Source organism: Cinclus cinclus, chromosome 2 (genome assembly GCF_963662255.1).
Source record: "Cinclus cinclus chromosome 2, bCinCin1.1, whole genome shotgun sequence".
Taxonomy (NCBI): Eukaryota; Metazoa; Chordata; class Aves; order Passeriformes; family Cinclidae; genus Cinclus; species Cinclus cinclus.
This window is the reverse complement of record NC_085047.1, coordinates 100,289,598-100,307,216: the sequence shown is the minus strand read 5'-3', so window position 1 is coordinate 100,307,216 and position 17,619 is coordinate 100,289,598. Positions and strand designations below refer to the sequence as shown.

At 39.0% G+C, this 17,619-nt stretch overlaps 1 protein-coding gene across 2 annotated transcripts in view; it reads right to left on the bottom strand.

Moving 5' to 3' along the window:
• Nucleotides 1-17,619, bottom strand: part of GLRA2 (glycine receptor alpha 2) — a 123,154-nt gene that overhangs the window by 72,829 nt on the left and 32,706 nt on the right. For both annotated transcript variants that reach the window (XM_062515121.1, XM_062515122.1), the window contains exons 5-7: nucleotides 5,910-5,992; nucleotides 4,855-4,992; nucleotides 2,424-2,638 (exon numbers count right to left, since the gene is read on the bottom strand). In XM_062515121.1, coding sequence (XP_062371105.1) covers nucleotides 2,424-2,638; nucleotides 4,855-4,992; nucleotides 5,910-5,992 — 436 coding nt within the window. The remainder of the gene's footprint in view (nucleotides 1-2,423; nucleotides 2,639-4,854; nucleotides 4,993-5,909; nucleotides 5,993-17,619) is intronic.

Here is a 17,619-nt window from a genome sequence, read left to right as displayed (position 1 = left end):
AAAGTTACGTCTGTTTTTTCAGTTCTCCTGCAAAAATAACTCTTGTGAAGTATCTTATTCTGTTAGACATTCATGCTTGGAGCAACTTTTAAATGGATGTGTCATTGGCAGCCCAACTTCCTGTGTCTTGGCAATATGTAGACAGAACTTAGAAAACCATTATTTTTAAAGAGGGATTTTGAGACTTCAGCTCTGACACTGATTCGATTCAATTCCCTTCATACTTCTATTTCTAAGTACATTTCAGCTGGACAGATTTTATTAATAAATACAATTTTGATATTAAGTTACAGATGGGGTTTTAAAATAGCTAAGTGCCTGGAACAGCAATAGCAAAAAAACCTTGGTTCTATGTATAAGGAATCAGGTACTGGTGATTCAGGACCTGAATGGTGCCCATGTTTCTCCGAGCACCTGACTCATGCAGGGTGGGAGTCAGCTGGCTGGAATGCTGGCATTTACTTACAACCACATTTTTAAATCAACTGACACACCTTCAAAAGCCCCCACAAGGATTAACTAACATATAGGGATCAAAGCTATAAGATAGATCTCAAATGAATTACACAGAGAAAATGCAACAGCCAGGTGCAGCCTGACTGAAATAGTGTACTGGGCTTTCTGGTGAGATACTTTTCTTAGTGCCTGGTTTCTGGCAAAGACACACAGCAGAATAGGAGAAGATGGAGTATGGGTAGAGCACCACTGTTCACTGACAGCTGATGAGATAAATACTTAATCTTGGGGTTGGAGTAGAACCTTTCTGATAACCAGCATATCACAGTCAACATGTTTAGCTTCTTCCCATTTCTTCCACTCAGCAAATACTTTTCTACTCAAACACAAGAGAATGCAAAAGGAAAAACATTTCAGCTGGATCACAGGCCTATGATGAAAATATTTTCTGGAGCATTAACATTTGGAGCATACTAACACTGCAGAACCTTTTGTCAGTGTTTGTTTCCCTGTAGGAAACGTGGGTGAGAAACTCCACCACAGTGATAGTATTATCTGTATTTCTCAAGCCAGATAATTTATAAGAAACTTTCACGTATGTTTTTCAGATGGATTAATGTTGTGTCATCTAGATGCAGTCTTCAGTGATTCCAGACTTGCTATTTAAAGAGCCTGTATGCTTCTTGTCAAGATTATCTTTTCAAACTGTTCACTGGTAATATCAACCGAATTGTCTAAACAAATGTTTAATAAATTTTCAATTTGAAATTCTGAATTAATATATATAAGAGGCTTCCAGTTTGCATAGAAAACTATGCGTTATCTCCAAGTGTGTAAGTGAAGCTGAACTAAATGTCATACTCACCAGGTTTTTCAGTGATACTTTCTCATTACTGACATAGGAGTAACACAGTCTCTGCACTTTTTGGAGTTCCCCTGTATTTTTGAAGTCGCCCTCCACTTGAACAACTTGCACATTCGGAATGAAACAAAATGTGATACGGAGGGTGAAGCACCACAATATACAGACTGCTTTCTTGGAATGGATCATGATCTAGACAAACCCTCAAAAATTTGTGCTTTTCATTGATACTATGATCCCAGTCCCTTTGATGCTGGACTACTGGAAAAGAACTCTTCAGGGATCATATCTCATAACTCCTTAGACTACTGTAAACTTACCTACCTCTGAGCTCTCTTCCAGAAAATCACATAGAACCTGAGCTTGCACATTAAATTCTGCTGGGAATGCGGTTATCAGAAACATTTTGGCTGTGCCTATGCTGAAAAGAGCTGTCAGCCTGACTAAACAGAGAATCCAGTCTGTAATCTGTAAATTCATGTACAGCATCTGGCCAGGATTAAAAAGACCACAAAATTTGAATGAGGATATTTTTGTGCGTAGATAGGATGAAGGTCTTCAGATGACACTTGAATGAGTGGAATATGGACAAATTCTGCTGTGAAGCAAAGACATCAGCAGTTCCACATTAAAAAGGTTCTCTAAAGAAATCATTCACTTGTATATATGTTACATGCATGTATTTTATATGTACATTTTTGGGGATATAGTTATATATTCATTGGACTAAGTGCCACATCTAGAAACATCAAGGTATATGAGCCTAACCATCCAGTGTTTTTAAAGTCCCCGGTCTGAAAGAAATCCAGTAAGATGTCTAAATACCTCAGAAAAATCTGGTTTTTAAACACTCAAAAATAAGTGTCAAAACTAGTAGAAACTCATTAAAAATTCATACTGCTGCACCATTCAACCGTCCACCAAAACAGCAGAAACATTCTTTAATCCAAATGCAAGGGTATTGCAAGTTGAGCATCACACTGTTACCACTTTCTCATGTATCCTTAACCAGATGCATATTTACACTGACCTTTCTGAAATTTAGAAGAGTAGCACAAACATTTCCTATTAAGAACAAATTCGTGGTACAAAATTATTTCCTTACTTTTGGGAGGGAAGCTCTCGATCCTGAGCTTTGTGTGGTCATTGTCAAAACTGTAGTGATACCCAGTGCAACTCTGGCTGGAGCAGCATCCATGTTGATCCAGAAAGAAACCCAGGATAAAATGACAATCAGCAGGCTAGGAATGTACATCTGGATTAAATAGTATCCCATCTGACGCTCCAAATGAAACTTGACTTCAATGCATGTAAACTTTCCTAGAATATGAAATTACTTTCATAAATGCTTTTTGCACATTATTTTACCTTGTTTTCTCAACATAAGTTAGATGTGTGGCCTGCTTCCTAATAATACTAGTAGTACTGTAAGCAGATCCTGATACACAAACATTAGTCAGCCACTTGTTGCAAGCCACTTGAGGGAAGCACGGGACCACTGAAGTATACTGTGCCCTGTTCTCCATATTAACTAATAAAATGAGTATTAGCAGAATTGTTTCACCTCCAGAAAATGTAATGTTTCTTTTCCCAAAATTCAGTGAGCTTTTACTTTAGTCAAATACAATTTTAGGTATTAAAAGGGGGCAGCATTTTGGTCTTTTAGAAGCATGAGATTAAGCAATCATCTTTGAACAGACAAATTGTGTAACTACTACTCTTATAGTCCAGGGTAGATCACATTCCTTCTCATCCTGCTAATGTCATTTGTCTCTGTCTGTGGATTGTGTCTCACAGCAGAACCAATTCAAAGTCTACTTTGAATTTTGCTAAAAGTCTGACTCCAAGAAGCCTGAATCAATCTCTGTGGGAGGTGAGTGATTCTTCAAACAACAGATAGCTGCTGCACAGCAGTCCTGGAGGACAGGGGTTTCAGATTGCCTGACAGTGGACCTAGTTGTGCAGCTGGAGATGCAGAGTCCTGAGCTGTAACAGCTTGTCAGCTACTAATGCAATCGCCCTGTGATACCCTCAATATTTCTCTGGGTTAGGTACTGCGGGGGCTCTCACTCCATGCAGACTACAGGAAAGCCTCTCATTCCTGAGCTGTCATGCTAATGGTTTCATAGGACTCCTTTTTGTTGGTTGGAAAATGAATAAAGATGCATTTTTCCTTGTTCACCCTTTCAGGGCAAATTAGATTGTTTGCTCTTTTTTGTGATGTCCCTGTATTTTTCTGGTGGTCTACAATGCTGAATGGTGGGTGCAAGAGTTAACACAAAGGGGAGTGCAGAGGCTGTTTGCCAAAGAAAGGAGTGGAGGCTGAATGCTATCCTCTGACAGCTCAGAAGGTCTAAAATGAGTGAGCTGTAACTTGAAAGGCAGATCTGAGACCTGGGCTGAAGTTGTTCCTGTCCAGTCTGCCCATACAGAAGGGGACAGGTAAGGGGTGTAGTGGCCACCTGTGGCAGCAATGGCATGAGTAGCACCCCCTGTCAGAGGCTCTCCAGACTTTTATGGCACAGCCTGGACAGTGAGTTTAGGACTAGACTGAGTAATAAGTTTCATCCACATTTTAATTTCACACCAAACCTGAAGGAGCAAACTACAGAGAAGATAGTAGTGTGGGTGCCAATCACAAAGTTTTCCTTCCTTGGTACTTTGGGCTCCAAAATGAGAGCCTGGATTTATAAAAATCAAACCAAACAATTTTCATGAGAAACAAATATGACATTATTTTTGGCAGAGGCAGAACCTCTCACACTGTATTATTTCATAGAATGAAACAAATGTATTTGATGCAACCAGATCAGCTCTTACGCTGAAATGATGAAAAAGCTATTTTAGATGAGAGGGATTATATTTAATCCCAGAAAGCACCCAGAAAACTGTTCTCTAAATGCTGTCCCCATTAAATAAACTCCAAGCAGCTAAATCAAAATTTTAACAGAGTTTCCTCCTCTCTGGAAAACACAGCATTACAAGCTCCTGAACAGCAAATGACAGAAAAACAACTTTTGAGTATTAAACAATTTCCCAGCATTCCATTTCTGTACACTATTCAGATCAGCAATGAAAATGTTGTCTTTTCACATGCTACATCTCATAAATTAGACTACATGTAAAAGCTGGTGAAAAATTAGTATTTTTCCTCATTGACAATTTGATATACTAGAGAAATAAACTAGGTTCAGAAAAATCAGTACTTTAAAAGTGATTAATCAATATTTAATAAAAGAGTTAGTTTGTTAAAATATTTCATTTTTAAGGATATAAAATATATTTTATCAGTTTTTTAATATTAACACATCAATGATTTAAGGACATTAGAATACTTTAATGAAATTAAAGAAAAATTTTAAATCTTTTAAAAAATAACAGAAAATTTCTTTCTATTCAGATTTAAAAATAAGTGAGACTGAATCAAACTTTAATTTCCTTTTTTTTTTTTTTCTCATTTCACCCATATTTTTCCATTACAAATTGACAATAGATACCATGGGAACAATTGACAGAAAAAATAGAATACTGCTCACCAGTGTTGTAATGTTTTGTGCAATAACCAAGTTCTTTATCTTCTTTTAAAATGAACTGTGGCAATGTTAAACCCTCTGCAACTTGCACAGGTCCATCACTTAGCCACTCAAATATCAGATCATTCATGGTGTACCCAACTGCAATAAAGGAATCAGAGTTCATTACATAGCAACTGACCAGAAAAGAGCAAATGTTCTTATGTCTGAGAAGCATGTCTTTTATTGCAATATGTGTTATCTCAGTTACATTTTCAAACTGTTTGATTAACAATAGTGTGCTTCCTCTTAGTTGTCGGTTGCTATAACTACACCATTCTCTATTAAAAGCAAGAAGTAAACACTCTTACATTCTGAAGTATTGCCCTGGTTTGCCACCAAAAACTAATTTTGCTGGCCCAAACCAGTCTTAAGATTGTCTGGGCACAAAGGCAGCCCACAGTTCATAGCCATACAGCTAAATCCTTTCTTCTATAAATAAAATTAAAAAAAAAATAAACAAAGAACAGGGTGGGATATGGTACCTACTGAATACTGGGAATGATCACTGGCACCTGGCACAGTCTGAGCCACTCCTGGGTTTGCCTGACTGTTACCTGGGCAGGTTGAGGCAGTGCTGTGGTGTGTGCTGGTTCCCCAGTCCATGACCTGCCTGTGTTTAGCACACCAGCTTAGGTGTCACTAACAGGACCTCTGCTTCATCAGGTATTTTGCTTCCATTTTCCAAAAGAGAGCCTAACTCAACTGGACATAGTGCATCCCTGGCTATGTAATAATTATCCTCACTTTCCTGAGGTTTAGTAATTTCTCACACAAAGAAGTGTTGTATTTACCCCTGAAAGTGATGCAACTCTGATGGGTAAAGTGATGGAGGAGGGAGAAAAAAACAGGAACACTGCAGATACAGGCAACCATCATGTTATGGTGATAACCATAATTCCATTACAAAACAGGAATACTGAATCTCACCACACAAATGTGATAATGTAAATACCATCTAATCACTGAATGTGAAGGTAAATACTTGTTATTTGCTAGATAAACAATTGGGCACTCACAGCTCTCTAGCTGCATTGTACATGTCTGTACATCCATAGGAAAATTCTTCAAGTCCATGGGACAGGACAAGGTTAAAGTAAGCCTAGAATTAGAGGGAAAAAAAATATGTTAGACATCTACAGGTTTCATCTAAAACCCCATACTTAGAGTTCAAAGGAGGAAGACCAAATCTTAACACCTTAAAGGGTGGGCTCATCTCCCCTTTGAGCTTTTAAGCACGTGAGAGCTGTGGAGACAAAATGTGTGAGCAAACTGGGCACTCACAGCCTGCCCGGGCTGAGCAGAGCAGAGGCAGAGAAGACATCAGGTCAGGAAAACATGCTCTCCACTAATGCACCAGGGAATGTTTTATGTACAACACTGAACCAAGTAATCCAAAAGCTGAAGCGTCTGGTCAAGGGACACATGCTTTGAAGTTTTATTTTGGGAAAAGAAAAAAAAAAAACAAAAAAAACCAGGAAACAACAACCATGTTTGTTTTATTTTAACAGAGTGCTTCTGTTCTGTTGGCACAATGAGTCCCATTTCCAAGCCTTCATTCTTACTGCTTAGCCACTAAAAGAAGGAAAAAAAAAAACATTTTACAGTAAAAGAGTCACATTGCATTAAAGAAGTACGCATAGAAGAAAGGAAGCCTAAAGGAACATAATCATACAAAATATATTTCTCTTTTAATTTTTCAGTTGTTATTGTCCCAGATAAACCATAGCTTTACTTAAATAGAAATACTTTTAATGTTTCTTTTTTCTTTTTAGTTGATTTAAACTTTTAACATTTGATTTAAATCTATTTCAAGACTGTCTCTTTATTTTTTTCTTCTTTTGCATGAGAATAAACCATTTTTAGCTAACCAAGATACTTGGATAACCTAATTGTAAACAATGAGCTTTGATAAACAGTATTTTTTTAAAATCCTAATATTTATACTATTTTAAATGTACGGTTTTATTTCTGATTACATTCAGCACAAAAAAAAAATAGCTACTCTGAAACAAAGAATGCAAAACACCACCTCATCTCTACCTTTTTATTATGAAGGGCAGTAACAAGACTTTCTAGTTGGAAGGAACACTGAAACATTAACACAGTATAATGACAGTAATTTTTTAGTTACCTCAGTGAACCCACAGGTCAGCTGTTCAGAAGTATAACCTTGAAACAATGTTGTCCCACAAACATATGAGGTCTCTAGAGAGAAATATTTGACTAAATTCTTTCTCCCACCATGATTTTGTGGTTCTTAGCACATACAACTGATTCAAAGTCTTTCAGTCCATTTCTTCACCATGTGTAGTTTTGGGGACCACCTGGCTGGGGCTTCTAGCCATAAAATCACTGTGACAAAAAGATAATATTTAGGTAACTGAGATCAAAATTGTCTCACCCAGATCCAAGATGACATTTCACATCACTGCTGTTGTCTACATGTGGGCTACCTAAAAAAAGTCACAGTATTTTCATCTTGACACAGTCTTCAGCAAACAAGATGACAGTATCAGGAAATTAGAGATCACTTTTACGTGGCAGTGAGATGAAAGAAAGTCCCCAGTACTCTTCACAACATCATCATAGGAAGTAAGCTTGCTTTTAACCTTTGGACCAAATAGCAGAAATACTTAAAAAATTAAATTGTCATCTAGAGAAAAAAGGTTACTTAGAAGTGTCATTGGAAATCTGTCCTTTCCTCATTTAAATATCTTAAGTCCTTACAACTGTTAACTAGTCTCATTTTTACTAGGTAATTTCCTGCATTAAAGATTGAGCTAATTAAGTTGTAATCCCCAGCATTAACAAACCAGTTCCTCTGCCTCTTTCCTGAAACACTGCTATATCAAACTCCCTTCCTTTCAGACATCTTCTAAATATTACTTTGATGTTTTAAGTTCTTTTCAAACATGCCTTTATGCAAATGCAGCCATTGTAAATATGTCTTTTGTTTGCATTCATTGAAGTAGGCATGGGCTATTCATCCCTTGGATTTTACCGACTGTCAGGTGTGGACTTGCACATTGACTTTGTTTCCTTTCTCCTTCATCCCTTTCTACACCCCAAACATTCAAGTAATCTGGGGTTTGACTACATATCCGGTCAGGAAAGTCCCTTGTTATTTTAATACCAAATTTATGAGAAAGCAAATACACCCAGCTGCAGCTTTCAAGACTCAGAAGGAAAAAAAATAATCTATCTCCATTGATATAAGGTAGATATATCAATTTATTTTCCCTGAAGGTGAGATGAGAAAATTATGTATGCTCATTTTGAAGGTCCACAAAAAGCTAATGTCCTACTTTTTCTTCCTAATCATTGTTGTCTTTCAAAAAGACTTAATTATTCTCTTATCACCTTGAAAAGTGAAAAATAATTTCTATTAACTGTGTCGATGAGACTATCTTAAGACATCACGTTTATAGTTAGTTACAATTTTATCTCTACCTGTTGATCACCACAGCACAGTAGCAATTCAGAATTAACATCTTTGCCCCTAATCCCTTTTACCAAGAGTAATGAGATTGTTGAAGTGAGTGGTTAGAGCCTTGTATCATCCACAGATCCACTGATTTTCAACAAGTTTACTGTATACTAAATGTTCAACAGCTGGAATTTGAAATAGGTCCACTGAAGTCCATGGTGGTGGGTCAATTGATAGCAGCTGACTCCTTCTCAGTAAAACTGTGAGCCTGCGAATGTTTCCAAACTGTGGTGCCATATCACTACTTATATATCTACGTTAATAAGGACATGGGGTCATAAAAGGGAAATGTTAGATATAGCTACCCACATTGCTGATAATAACAGTGTCACTGACAGAAAATATTTCAGCAAAATGAATGTCTCACACTTGGCAAATTTAAGAAGGGCCCCTGGAGGTTTGGAGCAAAGAGCAAATTTAATGGGGAATTACACTGATGAATACTTTAATCGTTAATAAAACAGAACAAACTGCTACAGAACAATTATTTTATTTTCCAGGCATCTCGCCACCAAGGCATTTGAGATGCATAAACAACAGATTGGTGGTGGAGAGCCATAAAACACTGATGGGAAGTGCTTTATGAACCATCTGTAAAACTGAAGCAAGAAGAAGCTGACCAGGGACTTGGTTTTGCCATCCATTACCTGAGCACCCTCCACCCCAGGCCAGCCAGACCCAGGTGTTACAGCTGGCTCACGGAAGGCTCTGGGGCTGAGCATGTTGTGTTTTTCAGCTGAGCAGAGAGGGCTCATGAGGGAGCAGGAGGGAGTCACGTCTCCAGTGCCTCAGCACACCAGGCAAAGTGCCAGGGACAGCAAGCTGCCTCAGAGAAGAGGCAAAGCTGCTCTCTTCTTTCCCTCCCTGCTCTCTCATGCACCTCACAGCCAAGGAAGAATCAAACCCTGGAATAAGGCAAATAAGAGTATGAACTGAACAGAATCAGAGCCACAAAACAAAGAATGAACAATTGGCTGCCACGGTGACAAAAACCAATAAGTAATTAAATAAAATGTCACTGAGCAGCACTGTAGCACAGACAGGTCTACAATCCAAGTACTCCAGGACAGCATTCTTTGTATTGTTTTGGACCCTCTTCCTGACACTTTAAATGCCTTCACAGTGCAGCAGGCACTGCTGGGATTTCTTCACTCAACATTTCAAACTCCCCTCTTTCATCCCCTGGTTTCATTATGAAGTGCTGAGATATCACTAAGACTTGGCCTGTGGGCCTGTCTCTCTTCCCAGCTCTGCTCAAAATATTTAATTTCTGGTCACCCCAGGGATCCACTTACAGCATCACTCAGAGGTCTACATTCCCCCAATTTCTGCAGGCAGGAAGGCAAGGTCCTCTAGGCTGTAGCCTCTTGTTACTGAAGTCAGAATAAGGCATCTCATGGGAAAAAATAAATAGGCTGACTGCTTAATCAGAAACCCACATGCTGGTTATCTTTCATACCTGAAGATGTTTTGCAATGTCAGTATTTTCTCCTGGTGTGAGCAGCCACGGACCCAGATGAGCCAGCAGCAGAACTCAGTACAGGCACTGCTGTTGCATCCATCCATCACCCTCTAAGGAAAAGGCAGTGGAGGGGTGACACACATCTGCAGCCAAGGGGGCTCAGAGGTATTTCTGTGCAATGCAGCCAGGTCCTGAGCTCAGTACTGGGGCTGAGGTACTGTGTTTTCTACTCATCCTTTGACCACTCCTGCTTTTATCCTGTTCTTTCTCCATCCTGGAGACATTTTCCTCATATTCTCCTATGCCTGCCTCTATCTGCCAAATGCCTGCCTCCTGTGCCTGCCCATCTACCCTACAACTTTCTCAGGGACACCCACATGACACAGAACCCAGACATTTTCCTTTGCCTCCTGGTCTGTCCTCACACCCTTTCCCCTCCTTATCCTGTTTACCAAATCCTGTCAAATGCCACTCCCACCTGGTTTCAGGGTACTGAGTCTTGAGTCTGCCTTTGACAACTAACCCCCAAAGCAGCACCATCACTACAGGGTAAGGATCTTGAACTTAAAAAAAATCAATAGAATGAAAATGTTTGAAAATAGATTATTCTCAAGATGATTTCCAGTCTAATTCTTTCAGTTCAAGGTTTTGAATGCCGGGGCTCCTGACCCATCACACCACTTCTCTGATAATCTCACAATGCAACAAAAACACTTCAGAGTACTACAGCACTGCAACATAAATCTGAAGTAATGAACTTCTAGTGTCGCGTTGAACACTTAGGGAATTGCGTTTACACATTACATAATCCAGGAATTTTTAAAAAATAAATTTAAGAGAATATGTAATTTTAATTGAGATTTGACATACTGCTTTGTCTGCAGCAACCACTGAACTGTATTCTAACCCACTCCTTTACAAGCAGCTATCACTCCTTAGCCTGATGTCTTGCAAGACACCCAAAGCTTCCCTTGACCTCAGTAACATCTCATCCCAGAGGAGGACACTGGTTCCACAAGAAGAAGGGCCCTGGGGATCATAATATGTGGCATATCATGACAGGGGAGTATGTTTTTCATTCATTATTCTGCAAGAAAGGTTGGCTGTGAGTAGACTACAGAACAACAGCCTCCTCACAGTTTTTTGTAATGATAAATAACTAGGATCAGTCCTGTTACGTATAGACATACTGTTGAGAATTTAAAAAGTCCTGTAGATAAGGGTACAAATCCCTTCCATCTGCAAAAAAAGCCATGATTATCTCCTCACTAGCATGCAAAGTAACAAATGCCTCACCATGAGTAGGCATCATGTTAAAAATAACATTTTGTTACTATTCTTATACCTTCATTCTTTCACACTACGCCCATCTGCACCTCAGCTGCTGGGACAAGAGATTTCACAATCTAGGATTTTATGTTGCAAAGACCAAAACATAAATAGCACATGTATGATCATTGGTAGCATTGGCTATGTGCCATTTTTATCAAAAGATGAATAACATGTGCAAACCCCTCAGTGTTAGATTTAGTGAGACAAGTGGGATTTCTTTTTTCCAGCATTGTTAAATCTAAAGATGCTATTGTAATTTGCAGTTTCTGGTATTTTTCTTAAAGCTCCAAGCTGACAATAAAGTTAGATATTTTAGTGGTACGTTTTTTCTTTGAAAGGTTAAACTCCTGATCCTTCTAGCTGCTGAAATAACATTAAAATATTACCTAAGCACAAGCAGGCAAAGTTCCCTATTAAACTGGCAGGGAAGATGAAGTTGCACAGCAACCATGACAGCATTGCATGACACAGGAGCAAATGCCATTCAGGCTAGTGACACTGAAACAGGGAGGAGAATCTAAAATCTCTTTATATTCCTCCCAGCCCCCTCTCTTGGGTGACTGAAAGAAGGGCGCACATACTGATCACTTAGCAGAAGACAAAAAATAAAAAAATCCCAGTGGCATTCTTCTTTGAAATGTCTTTCCATTTTGTAGTCCATCTCAATATTTTTTTGGGGACCTGACTCATCATTTTGAATGCCAGTTCTGGTAATTTTTACAGTTTACAGGCTTTGTCCTGTTAAATGGAACAGTCAAACTGAATGGGGTTTTTTTCCTTATTTTTGAGTAGTCCTGGAATTCCTCTCTAATATTTGTCATTTTCTGCAGCTTAATTTCTGCCAGGTGGGAATGAGCTGAAGTCGAGCTTAGAGAAGACGTGGAACCCTCTCTGCTATGGCAAAATGTGAGTTATAGGCTGGAGTTCCACGTACTGCTGTTTCTGAGCATGTTCTCATTCCCTCCAGTGCTTTGCTTTGCTTCATGTACTGCTTAACAACACAGGAGCTGGCACAAGGCAGGGTGCTGGATTTCTCATTTCAGGCATCCCACTTCTCATTGTAATGCAATCACTGTCTGCAGATATACAATGCCAGCACATGAGCTGCCAGCAAATGATTTTCCAATTATTGCTCAAACAAATCTATGAAATTAAATTCTAGTGTGATTGTACATAACAGTTAAATTCTTTAAGCAACCTGTTTGCTTTATGTGAGGAACAGTATTTCACCTTTGTTTATTTCTCTGTCATTTTCTATCTTAGTTTTCCTGCAGTATGTTTGGTATGGTGTTGCTTTCCTCCTGGCATAATGACATCTCTGTTCTAAGCCATATATTTCAGTCCAGTTGGCAAAAGACCTCTATCCCTGGGACCATGTTCTAGGAAAATATGCTTTTTTGTGCCATTTAGGAAGGGTTCCTTCACTTACATCATTTTGCACCTAACCTTTAACTGCTCCAGTGCAAGTTCAATGGTTAAATGAAGTGATTAATCACCAGCAGTCAAGGACAGGCATTACCAGTAGCCATAAGGAGGGTGGTACACAGACATGTGTTGGCTGTGCAACCATCCCGTTGGCACAGATATCCAGAAGTAGCCACCTGCCAGTATTTTTGATCCTGCCGGCCAAGATCAACTTCATGTATACAAATTGCTCTCCAGCATTTCCAGCTTTTTTACTTAGAACAAAGTCTTCCTCTTAATTGAGACACAGGAATATAGGGCTGTAGATGTGACATTTCATGCCATCAAATTTGATCATCTGCTATCACCCAGAGTCACGTCCTCTCAACCCATTTAAAAAATGATCAAAGTTCATTTCATGGTATTGAGAGTGTGTGTCCCTATTTCTGTTGGAATATTGTTGCAGGAATTCATGGTGTATATGGCTGTAAACTTTAACTTCCTCTGTGAGCTTATTTATGACCATTTCAGAGCCATTTGTTCTGGCAGCACTGTCCTTCAGTCTTAGCAGCTCCCCTCACACTCATTTACCTCCAGTGCTCTCGTACCTCATCTGGGGATGTGCGTGGCTTTAGAGGAAGAAGTGAGGCAGTATGTGCTCAGATATAATGCCCATATCCCTGCTTTGCTTTAAATGCCTTATGAAGTGAAAAGCAACTAATTTTGTGTCATTAAAATGTAAATTATTCTTTTCTTAAGCAGTATAATCAATGGGATTTTCACACTAGCTATGTTAGTTGCATAACAAAGTACCCACATTAGGCTTTATTATTTATTTAGTAGATTTTATTATTTGTTATGCAAAACAAGTACTTCAGATACAACAGGAAAGTAAGGGTATTGGGAACCTGGGGCTAGATCCTCAGGCTGAATTTGTAGATTGGGAGGGAATGAGAGAGAAGGGAATGGCTGATGTGGTTAAGAGAGTATTTGGAAACAACCCCAAAGGATGAGAAGAATTTGAGTTCATTTATTTAAAAGGCCCCAGAAGGAAGGGGCTGGAGTGGGGCTGGAAGGAGAGGCAGGAGTAAGGGCAAAAAGGAAAGAGAAAGGAAGGGTGAAAAACAGGGAGCTAATGATAATCCAAGGACATTGGATTCAGCCATAATGAGAACGGCTGCTAGTCCCACAAAAGGCTGCAATTTTTTAGCTTCTGAAAGCATTGTTATTATTGTAATCATGCTTATGGGAAGATAAATTTGTCAAATTCACCGGATTCACATAGAATACAGCCACGATTTGGGAAGTATCTGTGTCCCAGTACCATTGTGCAGCATAATAAAGTTTAGTGATTGTAGCTCTGCAAGGCCTCAGCCCACAGTACATATTAGCTGTCAAACACCAAAATGTTTTAGATGTTCTCTATTTCAGTTAGCATTTCCATTAACTATTCTTCAATGTTTTGGTTTGGTTTAAATGTAGAAAATTTACTTTGAGGTATATGAAGATATTGTATGCCTTTGGAGTCAGGGCAGTAAGAATGGGGTACTGTACACTTTTGCCAATGCTAGAATGAAATAATCTTCAGTGAAAATGTCCCTGTGAATATTGACATTCACTTCCCAGAGAAAATCACCACCTTGTCAATACCAGTGTTATTCTGATAGGACCTGAGGTAATAGATATGTTTGTGTGAGGTGGGAGTTTAACAAGCAAACAGACATGTCAATCATGATAAACGTCTTCATGATCCCACCTCTGTCAATCTGTCACATGGAAAGACAATTTTGCTGGTAAAGTCCAAATCCTCTTAAATCCCAACACTGCATTGTAAAATAAAATTGAAGTCATCAAATTAAAGCACAGAATGCACACAGGGATGTAGAACAAGATTTTCTGCCTCTCTGCTAGGAAAGACTGTGCTGGGTCATGGATGATTTACACATAATGGGTATAAATAGATAATCAATATCATTTAGCTGATAAAGTCTGTATCCCAAAATTGTTTTAGAAAACTTACACGTCACTTCACTGTAACATGGCAACATATTGCATAGTAGCCATGCAAAAAAATCCAAGACTGTATCTTATTTAAAAGCAATATATTTCAGCAGGATAGTTAACTTTTTGCCATGAGCAGTCTGTTGCAGAAGGACCAGCAGTGTATGGTATTTCCTATGTATTTCCTTAATCTGCTTATCTTTTCCCATAAGGCAAAGAGTACAGTAGGAGTACAGAGGAGACTACAAAACACAGAAGTTTCTCTCAGAAAAGCTGGATTATGAAAGTGCTGTGTATTACCTCAGATGATCTATGTGATGGACATGGCAGTCATAACTCCTGATCTAACACCGAGTGGTGTGTGAGGTCATGGGGGTGCAGGAGGGAGTTGGCTCAGTGCTGTCCCTCATTGCTAGGGCCACACTTGGAAGAGTTGATTTTGGAACTCCCAAGTAAGGCTGCTGGTGTGGGAGGCAGCGTTGCAAATAGATGAACTGTTCTCACAGATACTCCTCTAGGCTTGCATAAGCAGGTGAGGGCTTTGGGATGTACCAGCTCCCCCTGTAGCTACTTATTTTGGAATGGAGGGCTGAAAACCATTCCCAGAACAGCTACACAAACAGAGCAATCCAACAGCTTGAGCCTTCTCTGTTTTCTAGTGCCCTACAGCACAGAAGGGCTTTCTAGCAGACACTCTGCCCTCAGCCATAGTAACATTTACAATTAAAACTAGGTCAATAGTTGAAACCACAAGGAACTAATTGTCTACATAACTAACAGTTCTGGCACTGGGAAGACAAAGACAGAAAAACAGATGTTTTGAAAGACTTGAGGAAATTCTTCCTAGGTAATTAATTGCTCTTTGAACAGGAATAGCAAAAATAGGGGAAGAAATGTAATTTGTGAATTTGCACAGATCTCCTCCCTAGAATTCCAAGTGTCTCTCTTGTCAAATTATGCAACATATTCTAAAATCTTCTCATATTTAAAAAAATATGTCGTAATCTGCTTTGTAACTATTTCTGGTTAAATACACTGGCACTACAATTCAGAGCAAAGCTCAACTGAGAGTGTTTTCTGGAGCAGCAAAAAAAAAAATTATATATATCTGTATATAAAATGTATAATTTTATAAAAAATTATTTACAATGCTTTGCTTTCCTGACCAATATATGCTAGATTCAATGCTGTGCATCAATATTATGGTTGAATTATATCACCTTCTGTATCAATCTCATATGGCTGAGATGCACTGAAAATAATAGAAAGAGAAGGAGGTAATTTAATGCATAAAAACCCCACAAACCTTAAATAAAACCATTTTCTATCACTTTGCTAAAATAAGCTTCTAAGCAGATGCTAATATTCTGAGCTGGCTGGCATCCTGAAATGAGTCTGTGGGAATCAGGTAGCGCAAATGGATGGCTGGGAGAGAATACAATGGCTTCTGTGAGTTTATTTTATTTATCAGGCATTTTCCTGGTGTCCCAGGTGTCCTCAGGGGCCCAGAGAAGACACGATCCTTGTTCCTGGAACATAAAGCTCGTGCAGTGGGGTGTGCAATGCAAAATGCAGGTGTCATACAGAATGTGAGTGCCTGCAACATCATTCTTGGTACCATGACACAGTGCTGCAAGGCTTTCCAAGTGCAGAACCTCCTCCAAAATCCAGTCTATGCAGAAGTCAGTCAAGGATTGGGAGCAGATGAGTCACAAGTATCTAGGGGGTGACACTGTGTAGGTTATTATTGAACTCTTATTGTTTTTTCAGCATAAAATATAAGCACAAACTAATTTATTCAGCACTGCTATTACAAATATTTCTTGTTGACTGCTCTCTACAGAGTGCGTTAAAATAAAAGTTACAGCTATTAACAGTTTTTCAGTTGTTACATATGAGTGGAACTGAGACTGATCTTGACTAAAGTGAAGTTGCTTGCTGAATATAACTTTGCTGTAATTGCAGAGTTCTCAAAATACATGTGCCTCTACGAGCTGCTTCTACTTCTCCAGTGGCAATAGCATGTATTTGCAGTACTAAGTAGTTCTGGGTTCCCTCCACAAGGCTCTAGTTCTCCCTGCAGCACCCAGGGGTCCAGACCAGTTACCTACTTATAGAGCCTGAGTCTGTATACAGCATGCTATCTGAGATCAAAAAAGGCATCAAGGTAATCACCTGAGCATGCAGCAAACATATAAAAATGGGGTTGTATTCCTAAAGTTATGATTCAGAGGCAGATACATCAACCATCAACAACTTTTTATTTTCTTTAACAACTCCCAGGGAATTGAATATAGTTGTAGGAATCTGCAAGCATGATCATCATGATTATTATAAGGCAAACCCTGATGGAAATCTACATTATGCCTATTCTGTGCTGTGTTAGGCTTGTTTCTTTGACCAGCTATTCAAGAGAAGGACAAAGAGCCTCATGCTTGCCACAAGGTGAGATAATTCCCTTAGCCAGGCACTGCAGTGGAACGATGCATGGCCCAGACCCTCACTCACCCTTTCATGATGTTTCTGAGCACCCATATCCTAGAGCAAATGTCTCATTTTAGCAAAATATGGACCATGAACTGTTGTCCCAGGTGACTTTCCAAGTTCCATGCAGAAAGGGCAGCTTTGGCTTCTGAGACCATTTAAGAGCCAGTTCAGCCTCCTGCATGGTGTACATTCATATTTTGCAGTATATAGTGAAGAGGGATACCACTGCTGTATAAAGCACGCACCTTGCTTCGTTAATTACCAGGAGCACTTCTAAACTCAATTTATGCAAAGAATGGTTTGTATTTATGCAAGATTAATTTGATCTTGATTTTGTTAAATTTTGAAATACAACAAAACAGCCAACCTGCTACATCCCAGAGGGATTTGTGAAGTGCTTTAAACAGTTAAAGCACACCAAATGCTAAATGTTAAATATCACAACGACAGGCAAGGTGCTATTGGTGCAGTAGTGAACATTCACAATGTACTGAAATCAATCACTAAAATACTCTTGCTTGTTTCTGCATAGCACAACTACAAGCAACTGACA